This window comes from Pyxicephalus adspersus, chromosome 8, assembly GCF_032062135.1.
Source record: "Pyxicephalus adspersus chromosome 8, UCB_Pads_2.0, whole genome shotgun sequence".
Lineage (NCBI taxonomy): Eukaryota > Metazoa > Chordata > Amphibia > Anura > Pyxicephalidae > Pyxicephalus > Pyxicephalus adspersus.
In genome coordinates, this window is record NC_092865.1 from 15,717,936 (window position 1) to 15,744,179 (window position 26,244).

The 26,244-nt window shown below is 39.8% G+C and overlaps 1 protein-coding gene across 1 annotated transcript; it reads left to right on the forward strand.

Moving 5' to 3' along the window:
* The first annotated feature begins 3,298 nt into the window (after positions 1-3,298).
* On the forward strand, positions 3,299-9,712 carry CMPK1 (cytidine/uridine monophosphate kinase 1). Its single transcript, XM_072420740.1, has 4 exons — positions 3,299-3,486; positions 8,051-8,127; positions 9,081-9,177; positions 9,553-9,712. The coding sequence occupies exons 1-4, from the start codon at positions 3,340-3,342 to the stop codon at positions 9,592-9,594; spliced, it is 363 nt and encodes a 120-aa protein (XP_072276841.1). The 5' UTR covers positions 3,299-3,339; the 3' UTR covers positions 9,595-9,712.
* Positions 9,713-26,244: the final 16,532 nt, after the last annotated feature.

Consider the following 26,244-nt stretch of genomic DNA (forward strand, 5'->3'; position numbering starts at 1 on the left):
ATCTAGTGAAATAATAACTTTGTACACTCTATGCTTCTGTTGTCACTTTATTCCCTGCAATCTCTGTATATTGTAGTCTGTTCTAGGGTGACAACACTGCTCCTCCTTAGTCACACCATCATAGGAGTTGTCATGATGGAATTACTAAGTCGCAGCTGACATTTTAACATTCCAAAAAAATTACTTAAGTTACACTTTTAAATCAGAACTAATCTAAATAAACCTCACTCCCCTTACTTCTGCAGATCCCTGAGAGGAGGTTTCCTGGATTGGGTCCTGCGCTGCCCGGTTATCCTGATGCAGAGAAAGCACCAGACGCTTCCATCCTCTTCTTCCTGCTCCTGCCTACATCACCTAATCTGGCACTGTGCAGGCGTGAGATCATGTGATGTAACCTGCAGAAAATGGAAAAAAAGAGTGCCGATCTGGATTTGTGAAATCCGCATTGACAAGAATCCGTTGACGAGAAAGCTTTTGCTTCAATGCGGGAAACAATTGCTGAGATCGGCACGCACATGAGATTGACAATGTCCAGAATGATGTGTGACATCCCAGTAGGCTCTGCTCTCCGATTTTGTCTTTATTGCCGCAGCCCCCCCAAAAAAGAGGTAATTTTTACCTTACATAAAAGGGTTGTCTTCCTATTTATGTATTCAAAAAATATATGGAATTTTAATGGGACTTTTAAGGCCAGAATGAATTCATATTGTCACACAGTTCTTAGTATAAAAAAAAAAGACGGGAGTTTGCTGCGTTTAGTTTCTCTTTAGTTCCCCTCCTGGGGGTAGCTGGGCATTGGAAACCAAAATCCCATAAGAATTCATCTCAGCACATTGCAGGAATGTAATATTTTGGGATTTCAAGTGCCCAGGAGGCAGCATTAGGGAACCTGATGTCACCTGGGCCTGCCAAAAGTGTCAGAAGTCAGAATCGAGATATTTTTAGCTTTTATTAAAAAAAGTATATATATCTTTACAGTTTTTTGCAGCATAGTGGGGATAACAGGAAATTCCATTTCTATTGACGGTCCACTTTAAAATTAAGCAAAAAAAAAAAAAAAAGAAAACGAATGCAGCCAGCACATCCAAGGACCGGTCTGTTACTTTGGACTATTTCTAAAGCAGGCAATCTGACATTCACCTTAACATTCCTTGATGAATAACCTGCCAGGGTCATGTGTTTTTTAATGGCAGCAATTGATTCTCGAGCAGAAAATGTTTCTGATTCACTGATTTATAAAAAGACCTTTTTATATTATTGAGTTTAGAAAAATCATATTTAGAATCCTCTGCACCAACTTTTTTTTTCATTCTTTCATTGTTATTGTGAAAAATGTAACCTCACATGCAGCCCCTCCCACACCCCCCATGACCCATCCTCTAGCTACCATTCTTCAGTCACCAAGAGTAAAGCTGCAAACACTTCCAATAATTATTGTTGGAATTGACCGACCAGCCAAAAATTGCAAAAAATTTGACCAACGACTGACCAACAACGCCAACGAACGAGGATTGTCATTGGAAATGAACGACCGTCACGGCCGATCTGATCGTTTACTATCTATCGTGTGTACAGTCGTTCAGTGGTCGTGCATTTTTCTGCAATACACTTTCTACTTTACATGTCACTCCATCATTCAAACGATTGTATCTAGCCTGTGTACGCTATTGGTGGATTATATTTGAACAGTCATATCGTTACAACATGTGCAGAATTGTGCACAATACAATCGGTCAAGTATATTCGTGCATAATCGTTGATCGGTCGTAATCGTTTGTTTTCTAATGATAATTATTGAAAGTGTGTTTGTAGCTTAAGTTGATGCAACGTGTCTTTAATTCTGGAGGCTCATACCTGACTACTGTCCTCTACACACTTCCAGAGACCTTAGGGGTGTTTATGGAGTTTATTTGTGTCTGCACCAAACTCCCTCCATTTTTACACTTTTGAAGCCACCCACACAAAGGAATTGTGTGCTGGCCAATACCTGTCACCATTTTCCTGGGCGACTGTACAGCAGTGTTTCTCATCCAGAGTTCCTCCGAAGTTGTTAGGGATTCCTTGAGCAATTCAAATCTCAAGTCGGTTTAACTGACACCAATGACCTTTTCTGTAAGGGTGACATTCTTCCCAATGGCCAGCAATGTAAAAGTCGTTTTTCCCACTGACCACAACACTAATGTACTGTGAGCTGTGGATATAGTAATTATAGAATAATTATTGAAAACCTGAAAGTTATTTTAAGGGGTCATATGGTAAAGAGATCAAGAAACACTGCTGTAGGAGATGTAGGGGTGTAGGGGATGATGGGTCTTACCATAACACTTCATACTCATGGTGTAACACACAGTTACCATATCACTGTCAGTGTTTTGTCTGTGTCTCTATTGGGAAAGTTGGCTTTTCTACTCATGCCAATGCAAAGGGGGCCCCTCCTGACCCCGATGCAAAGGGGGGTTGCACTAAGCTTTTATTTTTTTTTAATGCTATCTTTTTATTGTTATAGTGGGGCAGGAAAACAGATCCTCCATTACTTTAGAAGGGCCACTTCTATAAAAGAGGGGAGGGTCTACAATACTAAGGGGGATCCCCGCTGAGACCAATACTAGGAGATTGGGGTCCCATGGACACCAAAGCAAAGGAGGATTGGGGGGTTGTATTTATTACATCCTTGCTAATGGGGGGTTCCCTAATAACACCAATGCTAAGGGGGTCCCACTGACACTAATGCTCAGGGAGAAGGGGCCCCCAAATTGATACATTCTGGTTGCCAGGGAAACCCAGCACATCATCCCGGCACAGCCAATCAAGATGTCCTGAAGATTATCCGGTAGCTGAAGAAGGGAAGAAAGATGGCGGAACCCAACAATGTAACAGGGGGGTTGACTGGGTTTTCTTCCACTTCAATGCAAATGGCGTCCTGTACTTTGTCTCTGCATCGACGTCGGCCTTGGGAAGAATGGTAAAAATATCTTTAAATGTATCTCAGACAGTAATAAACCTCCAACCCTTCCCCACCTCATGTTAGTCTTTAATTTTATTGCCACTAATTTATTGCCATGCTATTTCGTATGTAAAATAATTCTGGTAGAGGATTTCTGATCTTAAAAGTGATTGCTAAAGCTGACACGCTGTCAAAACCACAATAAGGTCCTTCCCAAGCTCTAAGATTGGGCATTGCCCTCAGCAATCATGGCGTCGACACATCTTACGATTGACTAGCGTGTAAACCAATGAAAGTCGACATATAGAAGGCTGGGTCCGGGACTGACATGAAACGTCACTTCCTGTATGTGACACCTCAGCAGGCAGCCGGCTTTCTCCTCCCCTTCGTTGTGTATGGTGTTCCGTGCCCTGGGCGCTCTGCCCCGCCTCTCTCCGCTCTTCACCCGCTCTCTGCTCAGTGCTGTCATGAAGCCCATCGTAGTGTTCGTCCTGGGCGGACCCGGCGCCGGGAAGGGGACTCAGTGTGAGAAGATAGTGCAGGTGAGTGAGAATCAATGGGGGGTGGTGTGACCGTGCAGAATGGGGTCAACTCGCCCTGTGCCACGGCAGCATTGCAGCTTGGTGCTGACACAAAAGCTGGGCAGCACAGGCCAACCGGGGAAGCAGGGTCCTTCCTATTACTAGAACATTATAAAGACACCCAGGGCTACAAGGATCAGGACACCAGGTAAGTAACGAGCATACTTACCTCTCTAGTGTGTCCAACCTACCCTCCTTTTCTACATTTATGTCATCAAATGTTAGGCACCTGACCCCCCCCCCCCCCCCATTACACATCATGGTACCTTCCACAGACCCCTGAGCCACTATAGCACTCCACAGTGACATCAGGGTGAAGGAAGAAACCATAGCGTGTAGCGGGGGTCACTGGCTCCTTACATAATAAGAAGTGTCCAATACTAAAACGGTTTTTGGAAACAACAATGCTGGAAAAGAACATTAGACTCTGGGCTCTGGTGAAATAAAGATCCTTCCTCTTCTTTTGCAGTTTTTAACCCCCCAAGCTGTATTTCTGAGTGTGACTCGGTAATCCCAAGTCACACTTGGGGTCGCTAAAAACAATAAAAAAATCTCACCTTGTTCCTTTGGCGGCCTCGGGCGTCATCCTCCTTCCCCAATCTTTTCCCAGCCACTGCAGAGACGATCTCCGGGGTTTCCCCGTGACGTTAGTGCGGGAGGCGCAGCGGGATATTCAAATATTTTTGTATTGGATTCAGTACAAAATAACTGTATCCAAGTCATATAAATAATATAAATAACTGAGTCCAATACAAAGAAAACTTTATATAATGTGTATATATAATTATATTAAATATATATATAAAATACATGCTGCAGTTATATTACAGGTTTCTGTATTTTTATGCATACTTTTTTTAACAGATTTTTGTGTTTTTTTTATTTAAAGTTTATTAATAAATGAGTGAGAATAGGCAAACAAATATTTTGCATTTCTTTAGTAATACCAAAGATAATGCAACTAATGATAACCGTGAGCTGATCAATGAATCCGAGCCTCCACAGTCCTCATCAGACACCATTAGGAAGATCACTATTTTACAAATGTATTTATCTTTAAAAAAAAAATTCATATTAATTGTCCACGGGATTTAAAATCATGAATTTAGTGGTCCGTGAGGTCCGAAAGGTTGGCGACCGCTGCTTTAGAATTTATCTTCATACAAAAAAAAATAAGTGGTATGTTTTTATTGCCTTCTGTGTCTTCTTTAGGGAGATTCACCTCCTCTTTTTGTATTGGTGATCATTGTCCCCGAGAGGGTGAAGGAAAATCTGTAATATTACACTAACCCCTATTACTTTAGAAGATCTCCCTGATGAGAAGTGATGAAAAATTTCCCACTAGTACACAAAAAGCAAAAAATAATCTCACAGTTTTTTTGATCCTTTCCTACTCTATGCAAACTTAAAAAAAAAAAAGTTTTGGCTATTGATACTGCCAACTTCAGGGACCTCCTTCTATAATCATTATAGCCACAGCTCACAGTACATTAGCTGTGGGAGGAATTTCTCTTGCATAGCTGGCCATTGGGAAGAACGTCACCCTTACAGATAGGCAAAAAGACTATAGGTGCTATTTAAACTGACCTGAGTGGCACAAACTACTAATTGCTCTAGGAACCCCCAGCAACCTCTGGAGGATCCCTTATATTTATATAATAATATCCTGCTTATATTGATTGAAGATGCAGGAATATACAACACATACTGTGATCTTTTTATATCCTTTTATATACAACGACTCCCATTATTATTTAGCTGTTAGTGTCTTTGTGGCTTGGTTTTATATCTGTACTCCATGGTGGTGAGCGATAATTGCTGCTTGCAGGCTACACAAGCCATATTCTCCTTTGGTCTAAGTACACAGGGTGTGCCGGCCTAGAAATATGAACCTGTCATTCTGCAGTGGTGAACAGTCATCTGAGACACGTCATTTTATGGGGAGTTTCTTCCAGCTGAAGCGCAGGGGATCTCCTGGTCTATTTGTAATGTGACCTGTGAGTAGTAATTTCTAAGTGCAGGGTCTATATTGGGCAGCTGACAGGGTCATTTCTATCAGAGGTCAGTAGTGGCCCCTCTGCATGTGTGGTCAATGGCTTTTGTATGTTTTTACTTTAGGAGGAAATTCTTGTGTATATTGGGATGCAGGGGACCGTACAGAGGGCACACCTGTCCTGCTAAGGCAGCTACACATCATGCAGTCCTTTTTATATCGGGGTCAGATATTTGCATATTTTTGTCTTTATAGCATAGATTAAGTAGCTGACAATGCAAACTTTACCCGGCTGTGCAGATTTAGACATTTGCATGGCTATATTTTACTTTTTGTGGTTTACCCAGCTGGCTATGCTGCTACAAAGAAAATACCTTTCCTAACTCTTGGAAAGTCTGTGGGGCCTATTTAGAAAGAGGAGAAAAGGCTGTGCACCATAAAATGGAATGATTTATTTGTTGGGCCTGATTTATTAAAGCTCTTCAAGGCTGGAGAAGAAACTCTTTCATCAGTGAAGCTGGGTGATCAGAAAACCTGGAATGGCTTTCCTCAGTTATTTGCTATCTGTTAGAAAATATTTTCAATCCTGAACCAGATCCATTTCAGGTTTGCTGGATCACCCAGCTTCACTGATTAAAGTGTATCCTCTCCAGCCTTGGAGAGCTTTAATAAATCGGGCCTATTATTGGAAGATGGAGATCATCATGTTAAAGCAGAACTATAGCTCCGCTTGTGATCAGGCAGGATTTTGATTGCAGAAGGGGCAGACGATCTTCCTATTCATGAGAGAAATGGTTGCTATGCATTACTGCACATTGCAGCATTATCATTATCATCATCCTTATCACTAAAACATGCGGGAGATTAAAACATTCAACCTTTGCTTGTTTCATCTACAAGGTCCATACTGACAGTTTATACTGAATGCTTCTAAGAATTAAACCCTAACTGAGTGACATTTAGTTTGCAGAAGCACCAAGTATCATGAACCGTTTCCATTTTTCTTTCATTGCCCAGGGCCAGCTTTTGTTTTGTAAACCCAAAACAAAAAAAAGGACACACTCCATTTGTCAGGAGGTTTCTTCAATCGAGTCCCACATTGTCCTGGTTTCTGTCTCTAGCCTGCTGCAGGGGGGCACCAGGCGCCGCCATCTTCTCCTTTCTTCTTCTGCGTTTTTCGTCCTATGTCACCTGATCTTGCACTTTGCATGCGTGAGTTTGGCTATTGATGAACGGGCTCCTTTTCAGACATGCACATTAGGAGCAGCCAAGAGCCTCCCAGGATGCGTGATGTAGGCTATCAAGTATTAAGGGGGCAGTGCTGTCCCCTTATTTTTTAAAAAACAAAAATGGGTGTTGCACTTAAACACCAACAAACAAATTATTTACTAAGGGTTATCTACCCTTTTATGTAAAGTAAAAAATTCTGAGTTTAGGTACTCTTTAAGGCATCCCAATAGTGGTGCGTATGACCGGGTATATAAAATAACTGCATATTGTGGCATATTCAGGTATATCTAAAGGTGCGTACACACTTCCAATTTTTATCGTTCCAATGGAACAACGAACGATCGATTGGGCAAAAAATCGTTCGTAAAAAAGTAACCAACGACGCCGACGAACGAGGAAAATTGTTGGAAACGGGAGCGGCACCCTGCTGCGCGCTCTCCCCTTCCCTTTCATTAGGATCGGTCGTCGTCCATCGTCCATGGATCCGCCAGGACGGTCGTCGGACCATGGACGACGACCGACTGTACACACGGCAGATTTTCGCCCGATAATTGGCCGATACCGAGTATCGGGCGAGAAAAATTTGCCGTGTGTACGCAGCTTTAGGCTGCATACATACGTGCAATAATTGTCTTTGGAAGGGATCTTTCATTATCCTTTCCAACGACAAACTACTGCACAATGCATAAATGAGTGCTGTTCATGCAGCACCGTTCTGCTCTATGGAGATAGGAAAGAGAGAACGACGGAGCCGCACCCCGCTGTGCTGCGATCGCACGACGTCCATCGTCTGTGGATCCGCCAGGACGGTCATTCGGACCATGGGCGCTGTACACTTGCCAGATTCTCGCAAGCTATTGCAAGTGTGTATGTAACCTTGGATTTTTAATTCTGCAAAGTTGTCTCTCTTGTACAGGATCAGTTATTTACAATGAACACCAGTTTCTCTATTTGATATCTTTACTAAGTAAATTGCCTCCACTCCGTTTTGGAAATCGGCTTATATTTTATAGCAGTGCTGTTGACCATAGCGTTGCTTCAGGCAAATGTATTTTTCTAATCACGGTTGGGTTAGGGTGCATTCCCATCTTTGCTTTTGCAATATGTAACATCATCAACCCCCCCCCAGGTCCTTTGTCCTGGCATCTAGTCCTGAAAGGAAATTTGGGAAAAATCTCACCAATAAACACAAATAGGGCCACAGCTTTTTAGGAAGGAATGGATTTCTATAATTATAAAGCATGAGGTAATAAAAATGATGATCTATGGTGCTGATTTTTCTCTTTTTTTTTTTGTCTATAGACTTGCATTGAACGCTGCTTGGAACGAGGGAAGAGCAGCGGGAGAAGTGATGATAACAGAGAGAGCTTAGAAAAGAGGTAACAGTACAGAACTTTGGTTCTTTAGGGATGGGTTGAAGTTTGGCACCAACAAAGTATAAACAGTTTTTACATTATCTGAATGAATCGGTTAAAAAAAAAAAAAGGACCATACGCATTTACATACATACATACGTATTTCAGGTGACCCGATGACACCACCCACATTTCCCCAAAGCTAGTATGTAAGTAAACTTGCAAAATCTAAGGTGACATGTGGCTGGAAACTTATCAAATCTTCCATACAAAAGAAACATAACTAAACAAGCACTACATGTGGTTTGTGGTGTGAATATATATATAAATTTATTATTGTGCATAGGCAACTTCAAAAATAATCTTGTATGGATCTGTAGTGTATAGTTTTTTTTAAGCAATTTCATGCTAGGAAAATGCTACTATTTTTTTCTTGTAATTCCTAGTTTGCTGATTTTTAAGAATTTGTAGCCCAGTCGCCTAGCATGTAGCAGCACTTTGAGTCATCAACAATTATTTAAAATATTCCTCTATGGGCTTAGCTACTAAGTAACTAATTTGTACCAAAGCACACCAACCCAATACTGTAGCACTTGTTTTAGGTTGCAGCAGTGACAAATCATCAGCAACTTTAGCAATTAAATCACTAGCAAAAAATAGGATGCTAATTGCTGGCATTATTATTTGTAGTAGCGATTAGTCTCTGCTACAGAATTGCCCATCCCACAAAGCCCTTAGTGTTAGGGTACTGTTTATGTAAATGAAACTGCAAAGTCCAGAGTATTTTTATTAACAGCAATCCCTGAAGTTAGAAAATTATTGTAGAGTTTATCTGCAGACACAGCAATAACTTTCTGGAACGTGCAATAGCCAACATTTGAAAATTCTAACATATTAAAAAAAAAAAAATACTAAATTAACTTACAGAGAATACAATTTACATTTGTAAGCCTCACTGACAGTCTTTTTTTTTTCAGGATTCAGACATACCTCCAGTCCACCAGGCCTATCATTAATCTGTATGAGCAGAGGGGAAAAGTTCGAAAAGTGGATGCCTCCCAATCTGTAGATCAGGTTAGCTGATGTGACTGGTATAGTAACAAAAGTTTAGTAGTTTTTCTGTGGCTTTGGTAAAACCTACAAGCAAACTACCATTTTTTTTTGCACTTTAAATTTCCTCTGTACTTTTATCTGGCACTTAGGGAGGCAGCTGCCTACCCAGTAATTTATCTGACAGCAGACCAACCAGTCCTCTCTCCTCAATCTATTGTGTGGTAAGCAAAAGAAAGAGAAGTGTATTTTGCCATTAAATTTTAAGTTTCTTGGAAGCTGGTTGGTACATTTTCGATGAATCTTACTCCTGGTACCTAAGCATTTTTCCATCTGTACAGCCCCAATAGTTTTACATGTTTTCACCCAAAACTCACATAGTTTTCCTCTTTGTTTCAGGTTTTCATCAAAGTTGAGGAAATCTTTGACCGAGAGGGATAACGATGCTCCATGCATAGTTATTTTAGCCCCTGGGGCTGAATCTTATTTACTGCATATTTCCTATTTACTTTTTCTATTCTTTTTTTATGTAAACATTGTAAACATGAGCTTGATCTTATTGGTGTATTATTGCTTCATTTCCGCTCACACAACTCTTCATCCTTTAATCACTACATCAGTTAGTATTTTTTTTCCTGAAATGCCGGTGAGGGCCTCTTAGGCCATTCAGATCTGAGGCAGTCGTGATGGACCTTTAACCCACTTTCACAACACCTTAGTTTATATTTGTACAGAAAGTAGTAAAAATTGTATCTGCAATATTCTCTCCATTACTTATTGACAGTACAAGCCATTTACATTTTAAAGAATGGATGTGTAAAGGATTGCTTCTTTACATGGGGGACAAAAAAGAATTCAAAAACCTTTAGAGCTTGTGTCAAAGATATGTTAAAGATGCTTCAGTTTCTTGACAGGTTTACTTGTCCTGCAGTTGACCTTCCTCTGACCTGTGTTTGACCCGTTTCAAGCAGGTCTCCCATAGGTTCCCATACCTCACATTTACATTTGACGACTAGCTGTACAGTCCTGGGTGCTGCATCGATGGAGGAATGAGAAAAGACCACATTCTGTCTCATACTTGGAGGCACCAGTTATGTCTGAGGCTTCAGGCAGGTGAATGGTGGAGTATTAGTAGATTGGGTAGCTTTCAAGAATACCTCTCAATTTGCTCTAAATGGGCAAAGTGATGTATTTACTGTAATGATGTATTTACAAAGTGATGTATTTACCTGCCACCAACCTAAAACATTGCCGCTAAAGCACAGGAAAATCAAATAGTTTAAATGCTTTTGTTCAGCAGTTTCTGAAAATTAGGTTTCGGTATATTTCAACGTGTTAGTACCCCGGTATGAAATGTGACTTCTTCAATATCGTAGCCCTTTCCTTTTTTTTTTTTTTACTCTCTGTGATGCCCCAGAATCTCCTCTTTACCAACCTCCATGACCTTTTATGTTGCATCCAATGAAGGAGTAAAGGAGAAAACTATTCACTTAATGTGTATGTTAAGGAAAAATTGTAATACATATTTACATAGCTGAAAGCACCAAAGACAACTGTTAATGTGACAGAAGTATAGTGTGTTTCTACCCGCACAATACAATGCATTTTTGGGATCTGAATTCTGAAGATTAAGGTCAGTCTTCATTTCTGATAAATTACAAAGAACACAGCCCTTTCCTCATCTCCATAACCCCTCCTTGTGCATTGTTAGGGTCTCCACACACTTTAAGATCTTGGAGCTCCCAGCAGCCGTCTCTGGGCTTTTAAATGTCAACACAAAGGAGGTTTTTACAAGTAAATAACATGGCTAAAATATGTTAAGTACACATAGAGAAGTATTGGAAGATTGTTGTTGAAATGAATGGTCCCGTGACAGGGTCTCTTGTATTGGGGCTTTGCAAAAAAGCTTTTGATGGAGTAGGCTAGACTTGTATTTTGAGTAAATGCTGCCATAGAAACAAATAAATTGGATTTCCCAGCACCCCCCATAGCAACAAACCAATCACAACATAGTTGATTTCAGATAAGGTGTTAGAAAACCCCCATCCTTGTATGCTAGTGACCCATGGACAATTAGTGGATATTGTTGTCTGATTTCCTTTATTCTCTGGACATTACAAATTGGTTGTTTTCCGCCAGTGAATTCTTTAAGTTATAAAATAGACATCGAGTGGCTTAAGCTTTGAGGTGATATAGCTCAGCCTTGCCTACCCACTTCCAGTTATAAGTAGATAATTGGCCGACCTTTAGGCATAGAATGTGTATCTGCAGAGTGAAAAGATTATATTAGAGAGCAGTTTATTATTTTAATATGTTTAAATGTGCTAAATCATTAGTTTGATAAATGAATTGGCTGCTATCTGACTATGTATAGAACTAGCCATGCCAAGCTATACCGAATAACGCAGAATAGGAAGCAGTGGTGTGGTTTGGATTCAATCCTTTCAGTTTAGTGCAACTTTTTATCCTTCCAACACAGTGGAAGGATTTTTACAGTTTTGTCAAAATGTATTTTTTTGGTATTGGTCAACAACTAAAGCTTGCTGTGCTATGTGTAAGAACAGCAGTTCCTATATAAATCAGTGAAAAATGGCTTTCCCTTTGCTAAGCCACTACTACAGCTCTAAATGTGTATATGGGGCATAATGTTTTCATTTGGATTCATCCTCACTCTCTCCATGTCCTTCTTTACCAGTCCATTCCCACCCTAATCCTTATCCATACCATCCATACACCATGCCTGTCAAATTCCTATCTGTCCACACTCTCCCCCCTTTATATATTTAATCAATTATGTAAACTCTTAACTAAAAAATGTTTAGTTTACCTTTGTTAAGCAAGTAACTGAAAAAGCATATGCAGATCTATCAGTACAAATATAAACCAATGGATGATGCCAATACAAGATCCTGGACGGCTCAGGCAGTCAGAGTTCTTCAATGAAACAAACATTGATGTCCTAAGTTTTTTCTGCAGTCTGAAAGAGACATCTGCAGCTCACAGCCATGTCCCAGGCAGGTAATAAATCAGAAATCATCACCAGAGCAGGTGCTTAAAATTTACATGCTGCATGCACACTTTGCAAAGACATTAGATCTGTTGGCATCCTTAACAAATCCATACCACAACCAGATAAAAGCTAGCAGAAACCAATACTACTGCTACATCACTATCATGGACCCTCTACACCCCCAGTATAGTACTGCCAGTGCTCCCACCTTCCCAATAAATTACTGCAGTTAAGGCAACTGGTTTACTCTTTTTTCTATGGAATACTGAAGTTTTGCCATTATTATGTCCTAACACCTCTGCTGTAGAACTGTAGAGTGAAGCACATCACCACAAGCACTTACTAGTCTTTTCCTAGTATGCCTTTAAGTATTTCTGTATGTAGTGGGTTACTGCCATGAAACAGGCATGCAGCAAGAACATTGCCACAGAGCCTACACCTTTAGAAGCAGGTTGGCAGTGACCGGTAGTTTACTTCTATTCTTTGCAATGTAAACAATATCTACCTCTGACTGAGCTACACAAAGGCTTTCAATCAAGGCACCTCATACTTACTGCTAGAGTTTCTTGATTGGCTAATGCTGGCATTCAGCTACATCTAGAATCCATAACTGTTAAACTGACCAATCACTGAGCACTCTGAAAAGGGAAAATTTAGTGTATTTTATGCAAGTTTTGAATTACTGTATTTCTTTTTACAACGTTTACATGCTTGCTGTGTTAATATTGTATAATTGTATGTTGCATACTGTGTTGAAGGTTCTGGTGGCTGACTGTATATAAATGCAGTAACCATAACTGCTGAGATAAAACATTTTCATATTTTTTTCAGTCACTGTGCTCACTCCCACTTTCAAAAACAAGCAATATATCACAACCCTGTACTACAATGCCACAAGGAGTCAGCACTTAGGCCATTTAAATAAAATGTTTTTGAATATCTGAACATCTGAAAACCAATCAATTCTAGAAGGCAGAGGGAACAAAGTAATATTTTGATGCCCTACTAAGTTCTAAAGGAATGGGCTTTTTTAGTGGACATTTAGGTTTATTTATACATTTTCTCTTCCCATTTGCAATGTCTGGAGTGCACAGAGTCTACTAGAAACAATGGATTTTAGCATTGTCTTACATAAGAATATGTACACTGATTAGAATAATTACAGAGGGGGCTGATCAATGCACAATGAGGCCTCATTTCCTTTATTCTCTGGACATTACAAAATGGAAAGGTGATTACTGACTGTATCATGGCTAAAAATGCTTAATTTCCATGTTTTATCTGGATGGCTGCAGAACTGGAGATGTGGCATTATTTATACTTGACATATATTATACTAAAATTATCATGTTTTAAATCTCATGTGCACACGTCTCTTAAAGTAATGGTCTGTAGGTTATCACAAACATCTGGTGAACATTTTAAGTGTGGAATAGTAATCTTAGGTACTCATGTATTATTGTTAATTTGGTATTGATATACATGGCGACAGATCCCAGAATCCTTCAATATTGTCTGTATTAGGTTTATTTGATGAGTTGTGGTAGAGATCGGGCAATGCTCAGATAGGATAAGGAAAAACCATAATGAATTTCAAGCAAGTACTTTCAGATATTGTAAATGACTTATGGACCTCCTCACACTTTTGTGCAGGTTTACGTGCATTTGTTTATGGTTTGAAATGCAAAGGGCAGCCCACTCTCTTAATGAACCCAATGTTCTCCCCAGGCCTTTTAGCTGGGTTCACCGGGACTTTTTAGAATCCACCTCACCGTTTTTGGGTAGTTACTGAGAAGTTGGTGCACAAAACATAGGCCGCCACTCGCCTACAGCTTTTTCATGCCCAGATTAAAGTAATTTCTGGGGAGAGTACTGAATTCCATACCTGCATTGTCCTTTTAGTCTATGCAGCCCATTGCTATACACAGAACAATCATATCTGTGCATTTTATGGTAAAGGGCTGATGCATTTCTTTACTTCGTATATGTACATTAAGGTGTCATCCAGAATGACACAAATACATTTTTCATTGTACGTTTTTACCATCATGTGCAATATTGTGAAGGGGCCCTGGAAGTATTTTTTTCAACCTTAACGTTCCTTTTTTTCCCCTTTATTATAACTATGTAAAGATTATTAAGTGTAATCTCTGGTTAGCTCTCCAGCAGTGTTGATTATTCTAAATGTTCTATAACTGGATATCTCGCCTATAGAGGAATTTTTTTTTTCACAACACTCTCTATTGACCCGGATTGTAGTGAGATGAACAGCACAACCCATACATGCACACACTGTATATGTATGCACTGAGTATGGTGATGTGTCCAGTACAATAATTCTACTTTAATAAATAACTCTGTATATTATGGTGGATGTGACTTGACTGTCACGTCTCTTTAAATCATACACATATCATTGATTTTATAGTTAGATTTCTGAAAATAAAATGATACGGAAAAACATCAATTTGTTTTAAAGATTACATATTAAAATGTTGAAAAGAAAAATCAATTTTCGTTTGTCTTATGTTTTTCAACAGTTTATTGTATATGTTCCAGAACCATCATCCTTAACCTATCTTTTCAGGAAGTCCCTAACCTGGAACATGCTCATATTAGGGGGGTTTGATCCTTGAAATGTAGTTGCTTCTTCCGGGGATAGGTTCACGGTGGCAGCGGGGTTGTGAAACGTTTACCACTTCCTACTAGGAACCACTGCCTCTCAGAAGATGCTACATAATAGCATCTTCCTTCAGCAGCTTCATAGAGAATGAAAATGGGCAGCAGTACCGGTACCATTCACTGCCGCCAGCTGACAAATATACAGATGCTGGTTCTGTAGGAGTCAATGCTGAAGTGCAAGAGCAGCTGGTAAGTCACCAGTCATGGGAAGCTGTGCCAAGTCGCTCAATCCTGAGGCAGGAACCTGCCTGTCACCTGCCCCAAGTGATCCATATTGAGTGTAAAAGGGAGAATTTTGATCGGCAAGGTTGGAAAATGTCCACCAATCGTATCTAATGAGTTTTGAGACCTCTCAATCAGCTTCTGTTGGAGGGGATTTTGGAGAAATGCACACACGATTGAATACAAAGAAATGCTACTAAATCATCAACTGATGTGCATTTTTTAAATAGACGCTTAGTTTAATTTAGATTATTTCAGGTAATTTAGGTTACTTCAGTCTAGTTGGCAATTATATTGAACAAGTCAGTAATTTTGAAAATCGATCAAATTAAAGCCGATTCACATTTGTTTAGCATTAGTCTTCCAGCTGATCCCTGTGAAACCCTTGTTGTGCTCAGCAGAGTTATATAGACATCTAATGGAGACTTTAAGTGACCATTTGCATAGTTACATAATTAGGTTGAAAAAAGTCCATTATGTTCAACCCTAGGGAAATAAACATATCCCAGATAAAACTTGATGGACATAGTTATTCCATTGGAGGGCAAAAAAAAAAAACTCGACCATTTTGCTCCAATAGGGAAAAAAAATTCTTCCTGATTCCGTGAGGCAATCAGATGTTCCCTGGATCATCTGATTGCCTTAGATCAGTCTCTGTTTACCTTAAAACATTAATACCCAGGTATATTATGTCCTTCTAGAAAAGCATCGAGCTTTTTCTTAAAGCAATCTATAGTAGTTGCTGAAACTACTTCCTGAGGGAGCCGATTCCACATTTTCACAGACCTTACAGTGAAGAATCCCTTCCTTATCTGGAGCTTAAACTTCTTTTCCACCCTTTTTTTTCCCCCTTGTCATTTGTAATGATCTTAAAGTGAATAACGGGGAAGAGATTTCCATAAATGGACCATTTATATATTCATTCAGGGTGATCATATCCCCTCTTATACGTCTCTTTTCAAGGGAGAATAGATTCAGTTCAGCTGATCTCTCCTCATAGCTGAGCTCCTCCATTTCTTTTATTAGTTTAGTTGCCCTTCTCTGCACTCTCCAATTCCACAATATCATTTTTTGAACTGGTGCCGAAAACTGGACTGCATATTCCAGATGTGGTCTGACCAATGCTTTGTATGCACAATATACAATCATACAGCAGAGCCCCCCCACCCCCTTCCTGAAGAAATGCTCTGCAGTCACTTAGGGTGCTTGTAGACAGTACATGGCTGCATATGAAATATTATTATTTCTTCCAAGCAGAACCCTTTGTAATGTAATAATAAATCAATTGCATTTGGTGATAGCAGGCACAGAGGCTGCAAACACACAGAAACCCATTGGAAATGAATAAATGAAAGGCTGATGAATTTGCAATAGATCAAAGATGAATTCTGTGGTCATATCACCAGACAGCTTCCCCACTTTGCATTGTACTGTTCCTTAATATAAAATGTGTCTTTAAACACAGCCCCATTCTGTCTGTCGTTACTCTCTAAAACACTCCGGCCCTTCAAACAACAATGGCTCAAAGCCCCTTTTAGCTTGTTCGGATTTTCCTTTTGGTCCAGGCTGTTGGTTTTCCTGTTAATCTTCTAAAATTCATAATGGGAGCCTTGTTCCTTCAATATTCTTTCCGTTATGGGACGGAGTCCAAAGCAAACTGAATATAAGCAACGCTGCAGTTAGTGGCCAACACTCTTTCTGTGTAACCAAAGTCTGGGATTTTATTGTGTTGGAAAAGTGTTTTTTTTTCTTTTCCCCTTTCTATAGAAAATATATTTTTATTCCATAATAAACGATAATGATTGTTTGTTTTGTCGGTGCTAGAATTTCATGCTCTGCAATTGTCATGCACAGAAGTGCCAAACCTAATGGCAAGTTTTGGGGTTTTGGCTGATGCGTTTTTTGGAGCGTTGCCTACTATAGCAGTCCGGTCACTGCTGAATGCAAATTCTTCAGCTGAACACTAGGTTGTGATGTAGACTGAACCAGTGCAGCTGCCTACAGCTGGGATAAATGATGACCTGGAAGGTTGGATGCAATACATGGCTCTGCAAACTCTGCAAATGGCTCTCCCTAATCTATCAACCGTTGTACAAAATATGTAATTTTTTTTTAATCAGTAATTTTAAGATTGTGTACTGTTCAGATCAGAAGTTTACCATACCTGTTACATTTCAAAAGTTTTCTTTACAATATCTCTTTACAAATTGCACATTGCACAGGACACCAATAGACAGAATGGCAGGGGTGCAGGAAGCTGGATGTTGTGCATTTGGATCTTCTACTTCATATTTGTCCAGAGCCGCATTTTTTCCTTAATTTCCTAATATTTAATCAAAACTATGCATTTAGGAAACGGAACAATTTAATAATTTTGTATGCAATCATTTGTCCCTTGTACTAGTCACTAGATTTAAAGGGGCTTCTATATTCACATTGTATTTTGTAGTGTTATTGCTATAGTTATTAGTATATGGTTATTTCAAATGAATTTTAATATAAAAATCAGTATTGAAATTGATCAGTTTGGTCAAATCTGATTGGAGTTCCTGAAAGGAACAAATGCAATTCCTAACTATGGGAAAAAACAGCAAGTTGCTATACTTACCTTCATTTCAGGACTGTTGCCTGCAAGATTTCTTTTTCACCACAAAATGTCCTCAGTCTTAGGAGTTTAATAACACTTGAAATCATTAAAAGGGTCTCTAAAATTTACAAAAAAAGGTGTAAAGTCTTCATGCCTCCTTTTTTCCTTGTAGTATTTTAAAAATATGGGTACGATTGGTCTCTATAAATATTATTACACAGTATTTATAATGCACTGACATATTACGCATCGCTGCACAAAGTCCAAAGTCATGTCATTAGCTGTCCCTCAAAGGGGTTTACAATCTAATGGCCCTACCATAGTCATATGTAATTAACACCATCTAAGGTCAATTTTGGGGAGAAGCCAAATAACCTTACTGCATGTTTGTGAGATGTGGGAGGAAACTGTAGTACCTGGAGAAAACCCACACAGACACGGAGAGAACCTGCAAACTCTAGTGTCCAGACAGAAGTAGTAAGACCTGCCAGAAACACTTTTTGTAAGACTCATATAATAACTCATGTGATTGTATGCTCAGGTTTTATTATTTCCTAATGTAAAGCCTGTGAGTTTAGATTTCTTTTAACCCAGAAAATTAAAAAGATCCTGTGAGTACAGGGCAACATAGGCATGCCCCCCACCCCAATGAGATGACACTACAGAGTTCTTCTTTTTCATTACAATGATACAGATTGTGGCACTGATTTAATCACCCACTGCCTGGAGAGCGGAGGAACTCCAGGACTCTTCATGTCACATAATTAGCTTGAAGATTTTAGACAAAATTCAGTATTAAAAAGCAAAGCATACTAACTAGGCAGGTCCTCAGGCTCCAGCTTGTGCAGTTAATGCCAAGTGAGGCTAATCCTTGCAGTTGCACATTTGTATATTCACTTCGAACTTAGTATTAGTTTCCTTTTAGACCTGTAATATGTGGTGTCCATCTCTACACACAGATGAATTGGCATTCATGATTGTATACCCTGAGAGATCTCCAAAGACCTGTTTTATAGCCTATGATCAAGAAAACTTAGAGAGGTATTGTTTGGGGCTTATTTATGGTTCACCACTAGGTGCATGGTTCCCCTGAAGAAGCAGTTTACCATGAAATGTGTTGAAATTGGGTATATGGTTGTAAATTCTGGTGTGGTTATGTCAAAGACTGCTGTGGCTGGTTTTAAGATTGTTATATTGTTATAGTCAATAGTTATAGTTTGTTATATTGTCTGTTATAGAAATATCCCTTTTGCCCTTATCCTATGGAAGAGTTCAATTGTTGTAAGTAAGCATTTGTATAGATTTATTGTTTTGGTGCCATTTCTGAGATCCCTATGTTCCTATTACTCAGAAGTCAGGCAAGAAGAATACAGACCTATTAGTGACCCATGTGTAGTACAATCATTACTTCAATCATTTGGTAGGTAAAGCATTTCTTATATTAGCTTCAATAGACTATTTAGTCATTTGCCTAGAGTTCCCCTTTAGAAGTAGTGAAGGCAGCAGCTGCTGTACATTCGGGATCGGCCTAATGGAAAAGGCAGCTAATGGAGGTATTTTACCTATTGTTTGTGAAGAAGATGAAGATGAAGGTTTAAAGCTTAAATCCCTTCGTCAAACAGTGGAGAAGATGGGTAAACTTTGTCTTAGTGAGTCTCCAGTAAGCAGCCGATCACAGAACAATCCCACTTTCTAAAAAACGTAAAGACCCTTACTAGCTGTCAATCATTGCACTGAAAGCCTGTCAGCCCCCAGAAGCTGCTCCCTGTGTGGGATGCCATTGACCTTTTTGTTGAGTGTCTTTGCTGCTCATTTGCTGATTGCCAAGTGAAAGTCTCTTCTTTCTCCATACTATTACATTTGACAAGTTTGTAAAAATAAATTGCTGACATACTGTCACAAGATACAGCAACATTATAATGTTAGAAAATATAAAGCTGCACTTCTATTTTATTAAAGTATATGTAATGCAATCACTAAAATGTTATATATTATTTCCATGTTATATGTTTATTTTAATCTTTTTAAATCTTCAGACAAGCTTGGTGACCCTGGCATGAGAAGCCTTGTTCAGGCATTTCCCATTCCCAAACAACATTCTGTATCTGTCTTCCAGTTTTGAAATGTCATGCAGCCATTGCAGTGCTGCATGGAGTGCATATGAACAGTAAGCAAATGCAGCTCCAGCCCACTGACTTTGCCAAAGCTAAGATGATATCATCAGTCTGCTGTAGACAGGAGGAAGCATTTCCCCAATTTCCTCCTAATGATCAAGCTGCAACATTGTAACTTTGCAGAAAGTCACAAGGTGAATACCTGCAGCAGATGCTGAGCTGTGATGTAAGGTTTGGGCTATGGAGGATAGAACCAAGTGAGCTGCAGAGAAAGTAGAGATCCAACACTCCTGGATGTCTTAAATGCTCAACAACCTAATAGAGGCTAAAAAGCTTTAATAAAGCTCTTTCACCAAAATTCTGAGTAGGAGACACAGTCCACCAAAGAGTTGAGTAGAAAGCACGGTCCACCAAAAGACCGAGTAATGGACATGGTCTACCAGGGGTTGAGTCGGAAACATGATCCACCAAAGAGTTGATTAAAAGGCATGGTCCACCAAACGACTGTGTCCACCAGCGGTTGAGTAGGAGACATAGTCCAACAAAACACCGAGCAGCAGTCATGGTTCACTATTTGATCTACCATGGTCCATACGGTCCACAAAGAGACTAGGTAGGAGAAATGGTCCACCAAAAGGTTTAGTAGGGTATACACTCCTTTAAAGCAGGAAGTCTTGCTCCCCAAAAGTGTTGAATAGGAGACATGATCCACCAAAGAGTTCAGTAGAAGGCATGGTCCACCAAAAGAATGAGTTGAAGACACTGTCCGCTAAAAGGTTGAGAAGGAGACATGGTCAGCCAAAGGTTTTTTAGGAGCCACTGTCCCTTAAATGGTTAAGTATGAGACTTGGTTCACCAAAGGGTTGAGTAGGATACTCGGTCTGCCAAAGGTTTGAGAAAGGAGACATGGTCCCCCAAAAGGTTGAGTAGAAGAAAATCCCCATTAAAGTATTAATTGGGAGACTTGATCCATCAAAGGATTTAGTAAAAGACACGGTCCATCAAAGAGTTGAGTAGGAGTAACAAACCACCTAAAAGTTGAGTAGAAGACTTGGTTTACCATGGTTTGGCTGGAAGACATGGTTCACCAAAGGGTGGGGAAGGCGAATGGTCCACCAAAGAGTTGTGTATAATATCTATTATATTGCAGAGAGCTGCTAATTCAAATGTTTAGGTGACTGAGGGGGTCACTTTATGTTAGCATACCTTCATTTTTGCTTTATCTAAACAAACAACACGTCTCACTGGAATATCTATAGATTCTTTAGATACGCCGTCTCACACACTCTTCTTTTTTTAAACTGCTTAAATCAATATTTGTAATATTCAGGTCTGTCCCTTCACCAGAATTTGCTGTTTCTTGAATGCCGGTCATCAAGTGTCACTGGCTTCCTTTCATCTATATCATGTTTACTGCTTGTGAACTCTCATGTTTGACATCTGAATGCAGATACTAAGTTGTAAGATTTACCAAGATGTGCAAAAATGATCAGTGATGACAACTAACTCAGACATGTTTTAAAATATTTATACATTTACTTACCAAGCGCTGGGATGGCAGACACACCTGTATTCACTCTTCTGTGCTGACAACTTGCCAAATGTGGACAATTCCTGATTGATACATCAAAAGCTTCCATAAGCATCAAAAGACAATGCTGGTTACAAATTTAAGCATTTTATAAAAATTCATATTTTATATTGCATTAAGGGCTCATTTATACATATGCATTGCTGCAGCTTATATGCATGTCCACTTATTCCCATTGCCTGCATTAGGGCAACCCATAAATATGAATGAACTGCATAATGCTTCACAGAGGTCCAGGAGTGCACTGCACTACAGTGCTTTGCCATGCTGCACAGCATAGTGTGCTTGAGAAGGTCCATTGGAGTGCTACCGTGTTTCCCCGAAAATAAGACCTACCCCGAAAGTAAGACCTAGCACTATTTTGTAAACCTGCCCTAATATAAGACCTACCCCGAAAATAAGACCTAGGAGAAAAAGAAAATAAAAGCATACATACCGGTAAATTAAAAAAGTACTCACCGAGACAGCTCCAGATATCTGATCCTGCGTGTGTGTCCTTTATGCTGGCTGCAGCGTGTGTGTCTTTGATGCTGCCTGCAGCCTGTGTGTCTTTGATGCTGGCTGCAGGGCGTGTCTATTCCTGAGCCAAACTGAAAGTAAAAAGCCTGCACACGTGCCCCCGCGATTCTGAACAAGGAAGCAAGCTGCTGATCCCTGCCCTAACGGAGATCCCTGCACTTAATTACGGGTAAGTGATCAGAAGGGGACAATGGAGTCAATGGAATAGAGTGATCAGAAGGGGACAATCATTTCATAGTGATCAGAAGGGGACAATCATTTCATAGTGATCAGAAGGGGCCAATCATTTCATAGTGATCAGAAGGGGACAATCATTTCATAGTGATCAGAAGGGGACAGTCAATGGCATAGAGTGATCAGAAGGGCATAATCAATGGCATAGAGTGATCAGAAGGGGATAATCAATAGCATAGAGTGATCAGAAGGGGAATTTGAATGGCACATGAGTGATCAGAAGGGGAATATGAACGGCACATGAGTGATCAGAAGGGGACAATCAATGGAACATGAGTGATCATGAGTGACTTTCAACAATAAATGTGTACTGTAGTCTTCTTCATGGAAAAATAAGACATCCCCTGAAAATAAGACCTAGTGTGTTTTTGGGAGCCAAAAAAAATATAAGACAGTGTCTTATTTTCGGGGAAACACGTTATTTAATATGAATAGCGCAGCATTGCACCAACGCATGAAATGCATTCTGCTGTGTGAACATAGCACAACTGTTTCTGCTGCAATTATTATTTATATAGCACCAACATATTACGCAGCCCTGTACATTAAATATGGGGGTGCAAATGGCAGACAGATATAGACAGTGACACAGGAGGTGGAGAGGACCCTGTCCAGAAGATCTTACCATCTAGGAGCTGGGGGATATATAATGATGGGTAAGTAGTGAGGGTTTTAGGAGACAGAAGAAGGCAGTGAGGGAAGTATAAAAAGATTGTTTGAGTGCTCTTTTAAATGAACAGAAGGTAGAAGCAAGCCTAATAGGATGAATAAGAGGAAAATGAAGACGAGCAAGATCATTCCATAGAGTCGGGGCAGCTCTAGAAAAGTCTTGGACCTGTGCGTGTAATGAGGTTATGAGTGAGGAAGTCATTAGTAGGTCATTGGAGGAGTGAAGAGAGGAGCTAGGGGAGCATTGTTTCTACCAGGTCAGAAAGGTAAGGACTGTGGAGGGATTTGAAGGCAAGGCAGAGGACCTTGAATTTGATTATAAGGTGAAATGGAAACCAATGAAGAGAACTACAAAGATAGGCAGCAGAAGAGGAGTGGTGGCAAGGATGGATAAGTTGAGTAACATTTACAGGTTTTATCCTTCCCCCCAGCTTTGACTGAGCAGTGGGAGTATATGCTGCTGAACTCACCCTGCTCTATCCTCTTATCAGCATGCTCTTTGCACTGCAACACCAATAATTAGATCCCTGCACTGTTTATCGCTCTCAGAATTTGAGCTTTGCTTTACAAGGGTCTGCTTTGAGCTGATACTTTGACAATTTCAAGTACTTACACTGCCTTTATTTAAAAAAAAAAAATAAATAAATATACGGTTTATATATTTAAAAACATTTTTCAATAGATTCAAAAGTCTATATGTTCAGAAATTTCATTGTGTTTTTTGTAAATGGATTTCAACTTTAAATATAGAGATTGTTAGATTAACCGCTAGAGGGTGCTCTGCATTTGCCTTCACTCCATTCATCCTCTCTGCCTACTTACTGCAGAGATAGCCCCAGGTTGAGTGCATTGTTTTTGGCTGCTTTATAGACTTGCATTGTGTAAAGGAAAATGTACAACTTGAGTGCAGCACTACTAAATGACCCAGGCCCTGTGTATATAATGTGCATATATGGCTCCCCTGCAGACATGAATATATTATTGGAAATTATAGATAACATTTTTATTGTTTTGTATTTATATAGCACCAACATATTACACAGCACTTTACAAAGTCCATAGTCATATCACTAAATCGCCATTCTTTGGTTGGTATTTGTACCATTCTTTATGTTTTGTCTTTCGTTCCTGGTAAAGAATGAACAAGTAGTTTTTTTTCTTGATTCTTTTCACTTCTTTTCCAAATCTATTCAGTGTCTCAGAAGATTCTCTTGTGTCGGTGACCTTTAGGAGCGTATGCCGGACAGTTGCCTTGGAGATAAGACTTGATTTTTTGGGACCAAATTATTCTCCCTTATGCTCCCATGTGCATTAAAATGAAATCTTTCATCACTTTCCTCAATATTGCGACAGTCTGAAAACGTGGGACGAATTTGCCGTCTAAGGACAATATTAAAAAACATCTCAACGTCAGATCATTAGGACGAGTTAGAAGCCTACCTTGGGCTTGCTTCACAGCCTGGGCTGAAATGTTAGTGAATCAATGAGGCTCTTGTTAGCGTGTAATTTCTCCCGAGCTGGCTCGGAGGCCCTGCCGGTGACGTGCGTTAGACACAGGCATAATTGAATACTGTCTGGTTTCACAAGACCTGTGATGGTATTTAGGATTAACAGATTGGCACATTGGTTTCTTTATGTATTTGATATTCTTTGCATGTTATGAATCTTTGAAATTGTTCTGCTAGGAATTAAAGGAGACCTGTCACATCAAGAATGGCATTGGTGGTTTCTTTTAAAATGCTTGGCTGTCATGTTCTTCCTCTTGATCCTTTCCAAAAAGAGTTATTACAATGAATGCATGGCTAATAGGGATGAGCGAGCGAGAATATTAAGTTCGATCTCGCGGCGAATCGGACCTTTCTCGCATACCGAAAAATGTAAGGGAGACGGGCATTCTGATTCACCAAGAGGCTGAGCTCTTGCCAAACAGAAGGATTTCCTCTTCCATCCCCAGGCACAGGAGGTTAATTAACCTCTAGTGCCCCGGGGATCGCACACTTTTCTCAATGAATGCAGCCACAGCTGCAATATTTGAGAAGATGCTTAGCACAGGAGAACCTCCTGACATTGTAATATAAGTATCTCTTACAAATGATACATTTGTATCTGTAACAAATGTATCATTTGTAAGAGATACTTTTATTACAATGTCAGGAGGTTCTCCTTTGCGATCCCCAGGGCACTAGAGGTTAATTACTTTCTAGTGCCCCGGGAATCGCAAACAGGGAGATTCCCAGGGCAGCTCTGGGAATCCTCCTGATTTATTTTCCTCTTCTGATAGTTTCACGAAATCAGTTCACCAAAATTTCGTGGAACCATTGGAAGTTCGAGTAAATTTTCGCTAGAATGCCAGAGGCATTCTTGCTCCTCCCTAATGGCTAAAACATTATTTTTCTAAACTTGCTTCTCCCTGCTGCTTTTCAGCACCTTCGCCAGGTCCTTTTCTGGGTTTAGCTATTCTAGTTGGCTAGACCACATTGACGTAACCCCTGCACATATGTGCACAGGAGTTTGGTGAATCCCAGCAGCCACCTATGCCAGGATTGTAAAGCTGCCCATGTGTAGCTCACTGTACAATCGTAAAGAAGATCGTGATCAGCCGGTAAGTTTGTTTTTTTTGCAGAAGATAAATAGCCTGTCCCTTCTACAATAAAGAACCTGCCTGGGCACAATTTAACCCTTCTACCTAGGGGCATTCTTCAATTTTATCTAGGCTGTATTCACAAAAACAGATTAAAGCAGTGTTTCTCGACCAGGGTTCTGTGAAACTTTGGGGGTCCTCCAGAGGGTGCTAGGGGTTGAGCAATTTGTGACTCTCAGGTCAGTTACCAATGACACCAATGATCCTTTTGCCTATCTGTAAGGCTGACATTTTTCCCAATGGCCAGCAGTGTAATAGGTATTCCTTCCACCACAAAAATATACAGTGACCTGTGTTATAGTAATTATATAGCAGGGGTTCCCTGAAAACTGAAAGGTAACTCAATAGGTTCCCCCATGTTAAAAAGTTTGAGAAACACTAGAATAAAGCAAAGACAGGAGCTGTTATATTGTCTTATTATACCAAAGCTACTTATACACGATTGATAATTGTAGAATATTAGTAATTGCAAAAATCTAATACGTTTGTAATTACGTTTGTAATTTCCTATAGGAGAGGACACAGCGGCATGCCTCCTGCTTATCCTCGCCTTCCTCTCTCCATAGAACCGAACAGTACTGAATGTACAGAACTCCATCATTCTACTGTAGCTGGAAATCATCACAAAAGATTGTCAGTGTCAGAAATTCATGCGTTCATAGCTTTACCTGGGTTTAAATTGTTTATAAGTCACTGTGTGTGTGTATGGCCAGCATAAGCCTCCAATGTTAGCCCCATGCCACATATACAGAGATAATGCACCCAATGCCCCACTGAATAGGACATATGGATTTAGTAAGTGTGGAGCATTGAAGTGAAGGT

Coding starts and splice junctions, on each gene's coding strand:
- CMPK1 (XM_072420740.1), top strand. CDS start 3,340: ATGGTGTTCCGTGCCCTGGGCGCTCTGCCCCGCCTCTCTCCGCTCTTC. Junction 3,487..8,050: donor AGTGTGAGAAGATAGTGCAG/GTGAGTGAGAAT, acceptor TTTTGTCTATAG/ACTTGCATTGAACGCTGCTT. Junction 9,178..9,552: donor CCTCCCAATCTGTAGATCAG/GTTAGCTGATGT, acceptor TCTTTGTTTCAG/GTTTTCATCAAAGTTGAGGA.